Source organism: Apium graveolens, chromosome 3, assembly GCF_009905375.1.
Source record: "Apium graveolens cultivar Ventura chromosome 3, ASM990537v1, whole genome shotgun sequence".
NCBI lineage: Eukaryota > Viridiplantae > Streptophyta > Magnoliopsida > Apiales > Apiaceae > Apium > Apium graveolens.
The window spans coordinates 140,063,857-140,071,060 of NC_133649.1; the positions used below are offsets into that span (position 1 = coordinate 140,063,857).

General features: G+C 32.4%; 1 protein-coding gene across 1 annotated transcript; it reads right to left on the reverse strand.

Annotated features, from left to right (window-relative positions):
* Positions 1-283: 283 nt before the first annotated feature.
* Positions 284-2,137, reverse strand: LOC141712802 (uncharacterized). The gene is made up of 2 exons (XM_074515874.1): positions 1,373-2,137; positions 284-1,159 (listed from the first exon to the last, which is right to left on the reverse strand). The coding sequence occupies exons 1-2, from the start codon at positions 1,727-1,729 to the stop codon at positions 548-550; spliced, it is 969 nt and encodes a 322-aa protein (XP_074371975.1). The 5' UTR covers positions 1,730-2,137; the 3' UTR covers positions 284-547.
* Between the last annotated feature and the right edge of the window lie 5,067 nt (positions 2,138-7,204).

A 7,204-nucleotide genomic window follows, 5' to 3' on the forward strand; every position in this document is an offset into this window, starting at 1 on the left:
GGTGAAACAGAATAATATATCATTACAAGATTTGACTTGCTGTTATCTTTACCCCTTACCTGGTTAGAGTAACAAGAAGCTTCCATTCTTTTTACCCATATCTTTCTTAAAAAAGACACTACAATATAATATCATACACACACATGTTTACATATATAAATATACTAGGATGAAATCTTGATTCTTGCATTCCAATTTCCAGCTAATTGTACTCTTTTTTTTCTGGACTAGTTTACATTCTTTCTTTTCCTGTTCATGGGACTCACGGCCATTGGATTCTAAGTTCCTCACCACAGAAACTGAGTTACATTTCAAAATTTTCCTCTCTAGGTTCTTGAAAACAGAGACTATCTTCATCTTTTGAATCTAGAACAACTATTAATGAACATGGAGAGGATTGAAGGAAGAAAGATGATGTAAAAATATAGCAAAATAGACATGATAAAGGAAACTAATTCATCTACTAGGTGGTGATCTAATGCTGGTTTTTGTTTTCATACTAGACACGGGAGTTTTGTGAACCGAGTACGTCGAGGTCTCTTCATCCCTACCTGTGACTGCAAAAGTCTAAAAGCTGCTTTCTTCCTTCAACGATTTCATCAAAGAAATCATCAAGCTGTCCAACAATGTTGTCAGCTCCTGATCTCAAAACCCCAAAACAACACTTGAAATTCTCAACTCTCTCTCGCATTCCATCTTCTGATTCCCAATCCACAACTCCTCCTTGTGAACACCTCCGGTCCAATTCTCCCCTCAGCTCATCCATGGCCATTTTTGATCTTCGAAACTCGTATAACAGAATCCCTGGTCGACTATTCATCTGATTGATCTCAGCCACCACCCTCTGCTGCAGCCTACCTGTAGAAATCATGAAAGCTGATCCGAAAAACAAACAACCATCATATCCACCTTGGAGAAAATTTGATCCAGGCCAGCTATAAACTAGCCCATGTAGCAAGATCATTAACAGTACCGAACTAACATTTCTCATTGCAAAAAGAACTCCTCTAAAGCCACTGAATCCATTTAGCTTTGATTCAATTGACACCCTTTCATCGAACCGCAACGAAAGAGGTTCAATTCTTGTCTCCATCAATGATCTATTCTCTTCTGCCAATCCCACAGCCTCTCTTTTACATCCAGATATCGCTCGGATCACCTGTTTCCAATAATCGACATATATATCAATAAATTTACGATCAAGAACTTAAAAGTCATTTTATTTACTATAAACATAGCCACTCTTTGAAAAAATATAAATAAATTCTTTTTTTTCAAATTAAAATAGTTAAACCTGAGATATTATTACATACTACATTCATTAACACGAGAATCATAATATTACTATGTAGAACTCGATCATTCGATATACCTGACGGGATAGTTGAGGGGCAAAAAGGTGATGATTATCGAAAGAAGAAGTGATATTGAAGCCAGAGGAGTAATAATTCTCCATATTAGTTATACCAGACTTAAGAACATGACAAACTTCCCAAAGTTTGGAACTTTCATCCATGTATTCATCAAGCCATTTCTCACCACCAGGCAAGTGAAGTTTCTGAACAAGAAGGATCAGCTGTGTATGGAATGATCTAAGAAGAGAAAGAGCTCTCTGAAGGAACTGTATTGACATGAAGTTACTAGAAAGAAAGACTCTTTCAAGATCATCAATCCCTCTAGTTAAGAAAGAGTAAAAGCCATTGACAGAGTTGGTGGAAGAAGGATCCATTGATCATATGAAGGTGAAAAGTTAAACAAGATTGAGAGAATAAAAAAGGGGTTGGCTTAGGAAGTGTAAGAAAAGATCATAAAGAGGCTTGTATATATACTAACACAAGAATTGTGGGAAGAAGCAGAAGAGAATGAATATCTTAGAAGGACAGGTTTCTAAATAGTTGGATGCAATGATGAGTGTTTCCTATGGAGGGGAAAGGATGATTGGTAAACTGCAATATTCATTGTTTATAGAGCAGAAAGGAAGAAAAAGCATGAGAGAAGAAAGAAAATATATTCAAGAACATAAAAGAAAGAGAGGAGAGGAGTGAAAACAAGCAAATCCAAAACACAACAAATCCTCATGAGCTCTCTTCCAACTTCTCCCTTTTCCCCCTTCTATGTTTCCCTTGTCCTACACCACTTTTTAAAACACTATTATATACTTAGACATGTATTATGATTTTATTTTAAAAATATATATAATTAATCACGATATAGTATTTGTAACAAACATCATTTGCCACGACCCTTTTATTATATGATTTTGAGAAAATAAGCATGTTGTAACAAAAATCATTTGTGAGAATACCTTATATTATTATGATTTTATGAGAGTAAGTATGATTTAACAAACATCATTTGCCAGAATACTTTTAATCATGTTGGTATTGCCATTGGTGTATAATGTATTAGTATTACATTGAGGTTTGGTGTATAATGTTAGTATTACATTGAGGTTTATTGGTGTTGTAAAAAGTTTAACTAGATTGACTCATAAAATTCTTCTTCTTCTACTACTGGTCTGCTACTAATACTCTACTCTACACCACTAAAATCTTCCATTTGGGTATGAGTTCCTTCTTTTGATTTGAGTGCTCTTTGGCCTTTTGTTTCCTCTTTTTCTTCCTCGAGCAACTGAATTTCCTTATTTCCTTCCATTCTTTTATATTGAAATTTGTGGGGTTTATTTCTCCTAGATTATCCTACACTTCTTGATATTTATTCTTTGTTTCTTAAAGTGTTATATGGAATGATGGGATTCTTTGTATTTGTTTTCTGCACCTTTTCTCACATCTCCTTAATCTTTTTATTGTTTTTTTTTCAACTCACACGTATCTCTTTTAATCACTACATCTTTTTTATTTGGTGTTTTGTGTTAAAAGTTTTGATTTTTTTACCAACCCTCTTCTCATCTTACTTAAACCACCAACACATGAATTACATAACCAACCCTTTGTTCATTGTTCCTTAGACAAAAATCATCTACTTGGGGTCCCTAGTTGATTCAATGTGATTGATCAACTGTTCTTAGTTGTTTCTTATCATGAATAAATACTTTCAAGTGAGAAGATAGTTTTCATTGGTAGAGGAATATATATTCCATTTTGCTAGTGTTTTTCCAATAACAGTCTCTCAGGTTCCTGAGATTAGCAAAGTATAATTTCAAATGCAAACATATCAACATTTTGAAATATCTAACATGCAATATCTATTTTCGAAATTTATCGATTTGATTTAGAAAGGGTGAATGCAGGGGCCGAACCAGAAATGTAGTTTAGGGGATTTTTCTGTTCTTCCCCTGGATGAATGCTTGATGATCATATATTCCACTAGAATTCTTAGTTGCTTTTATGATTCATGGTATCTCTCCTATGGAAGAAGAAGATTACATTTGTATCCGTGAGAACTTTCATTAGATTGTGTGGGCATGTTTCGAATTTAGGGTTCACATGTATATAAATATTGCAAAGATGTTTAAAATAGCTGACCTACTACAAGCATAAATATTTTAAATATATTTTAATATTTTTGGCCTTGGCCCTTAACTCAATATACATATATATATATATATTGTTTCTTTTTCCAAAAAACTGAACTTAATATATTGTTATATATTACATGATATATTTTAAAATTTAAGTTTTTACTCAAATTATGACGTTTATATTTTTGAAAGCTTTAAATGCTACATGAATTCAAATAATAATTGCATGTTCCCATTCATTATTAATATAGTCTCTACATCTCATATTATGTGTCTTGTTTTGACTAATATGTGATCAAATTTATCATATTTTGACCGATAATGATGACAATTTTGTGTAATTTTTTATAGAGTTAAAAATACATTTAGGAGTCTATTCACGAATTACGTTTTTAAACTATGTTACGATGTTGTTCATAAATATATTAATTGAACTTGTTCACGTATTTTGAAATTTTGAAATCAAACTAAAATTATGATCACATTCAGTTTGTTTATGTCAGTGCGCACCCGAAAAATAGCGGCTACGTGTTACCTCTTAGCTGTGATATAAAAAAAATTAAACCAGATTTATTTATTTTTTAAAAAAAGTAAAATTAAACCAAACATCAAATTCATCGCGAGTGCATTATTACTGTACGCACAATACACAAGATAGTGAATATATTTACCTTACCGCCCAAAACTTTTTATTAATTAGGAATTTGGTGCACGGAGGGAGCAAAGCATTCAACTTAGTAGATTGTAGTAGATACATACATGAAGTACGTGTATATATATATATACAGGCAGTTGGCAAAACAGGGGACCAGGAAATCTTAAATGAAATGGGGGAGTTGATGTTAAAATGTTAATGGCTTATATTTGTTTTTAAATAAATAGGGAAGGGGGCGAGGGCAGGGGAGGGGCTGCTCGTGGGTTTTTGAAGAATGGGACACTTGAGGGGGATGTTGGTCTTTTTGGAAGTGAATAAACAAAGTCCATTATTTTAGGACATTGATTATTGAGTCCCTCTATCCTCTATGCTACCGAAAATATTTTAGGAACAAGTGGGATTTTCTATCTCCCCCGATTTTGGAAATTTATTTCTTCAAAAAATCATGAAAAATTCCTAAATTAACTTTTAATTATTATCAATTTTAGAACTAAGTCAAATAACAATTTACGTTACTATGTGATCAATTCTTTTTTCTTTCTTTTTTACCATTGATCAATTCTTTTTTTAAAAGTGCGCAAAAATTAAATTGGATAATATGTTTTGAAATGAGGGCTCTTATTGGTAATGCGGTTGACAAAACTGCGGTACTTAAGAAAAGTGCTGATGGAAAAAGTGTTCTCAGTGAAATTAGATGACTGTTTAGTAACTTTTTTAATTTATACATATTTTAATATAATATATAAAAATAATATGTTTGAGAAGGTTTGATGATTAAACTGATATCTACTTCCTGCTAAAATTGAAAATAGTTTTTTTCAAAAATATGAGGGGACATTTTTTGCTAACGGTAGCTTTTATACCAAAAACATTTTTCCAGATAGCAGTTTTTAGAATTTACCAAACGCATTTCTATTAGTTTTTTAGTAAAAAAATTGTCGTAACTGCTAGTAATAGTAATACTAAACGGTGCCGGAAGCTGGAACAAAAATTTAGCACTATATAATAACTTGTTCTAACACAAAAAAACTTAATTGAAAAGAAAACTGTCCTGCTCCTAAACGCAGCACTTCTTCCACGCAATCAACATCTTCCTTAATATCGGTTGATCTTGATGACTTGATACTAGAGCAATATTGATTAATGAAAGTTATCTTCAGTTGAGCACTTGGAGCTGATGTAACAAGCTTAAGATCAACTAATTTTATAACCGCACGATCATTCTGTGATTTACACGGATTGATGTTATTTTAAATTTATTTTTATGTTGTCTCAATAGATGGATGATGTGTTTATTACACATATTTTGGCATGCAAGACATGTATTGCATTTAATACAGAAATTTTATCAAAATTATTCGTTTTAGTCAATCATATGTTCTACAAACACTATAAGTCATACATTGACCCAATATACATGTTAATTTATTTCGCTAATTATGTGGCTAACAAATTAATTATGTTAGCGTATTTATAAAATGTTAATGTACGCCAAGATACGTGCTCATTTTTGTATTAATCTTAGCTGTTTCATCTCTTTTCATTAGAGCCGTTTCAACGACTTCTCTCCCGGTGGTTACTCTTCTTTTCTCTTTGTTTTCAATTTCCACATTGATACTTGGTGACACGCTTTTACGAGTCATTAAATTGTTAAGTGGTATAAGATCATGTTTGTACATTCCTCTTGCACCTTAAAATTTTTGTGCAATTATTTACTTAACATGATATTAGAGATCAGTTTAAAGATGGACCCGGTAAAACGACTGGGAATTTCACGACGTAATTAAGTGAATAAAGTATGATTTTTGTGGAGTGATTATAAATTATGTGATTAAGTATTGATTAATTGTCTTTATTGTATATTAGTATCTGGGAGCGTAGTTAGATGCGTTCCAATTTAAAGAGTCAGCTTAAGGGTTAAACTGCGTTGCCGGACCGTCAGATAGAACGTAACTCGTCTTAAAAAGGGATTAAAGTGTTTAAAAGTGAAACATGTGTGTTTATGTGACATGGAATGTTTAAGTAAGTATTACGTTCTAGTGACGTGTCGGTTGGTAAAGATAATTGTGAAGTATAATTGAAACGCTGAGCGTCGGGCCGTCAGATAGAACATGACCCGATACGCGAAAAGAGGAATAATATTAAAAAGGGGAAATTGTATGGTTAAATATGAGTTGTGATGTGTGAACATATGTGCTTGCTTGTCTGTATGCATGATTACATGATCTGATAATTTTTTAAACGGATTTAAGGGAATTATTTGATTTAAAATAAGGATTATTGGACCTTTATGCATTTTTATAAAATTATTCGAGAATGGTCAAGGCATGAAATTTGTTTTGTTATCATCAAAATAGTCCTAGAGACTTTCTAAAAGTGATAGACGGATTTATTTCGTGATAGTTGTATTTTTAAATGATTTTATGGAATTAAAATGCCATTTTCAGCATAAACTTGTAAAATCCGTATTAAATCAACCGTTCGCTCAAAAATTATTCCGAAAATATGGCTGGAAAGCTAATTTTGAATCCTATATTTTAAAATTGATATTTATTCAATTTTCATCTTTTCTCAGAGCTATATAATATTCAAAATTCATTTTTGGGAATGAGAATAAAAGAAATGAGAAGTAAAAATCTATTTGTGGCATAATTACCATTCTACCCTTACCATACCATTATAAAAAGCCACTCACCCTTCTCTTTTTCTCCCCTTTTTCCCCACTTCTCTTCTTTCTCTCTTTTTCCTCCCTCACTCCCGAGTTCTCTCTCTCTCTCGGCTCTCTCTCCATCTTTCTTCTCTCTCTTACATGCAACAACAAAAACTAATCTAAATACAAAGATCTTGTCATCTATAGCTTTCATTTTCGATATTCTACTCATACACCACTTGCATGTAAGTGTTTATGTAAGTTTCATAGTTCCATCTCCTTGGTTGTGTTCAAGCAAATGTAATTTCTTGATATATGATCATAAGAGAGTCTAAAACAATTTTTGCGGTTTAAAACTCAAAGAGGAGACACGTTATGGGCACTCTTAAGTTCGACCGCCACCGGCCGTGATCCAAGG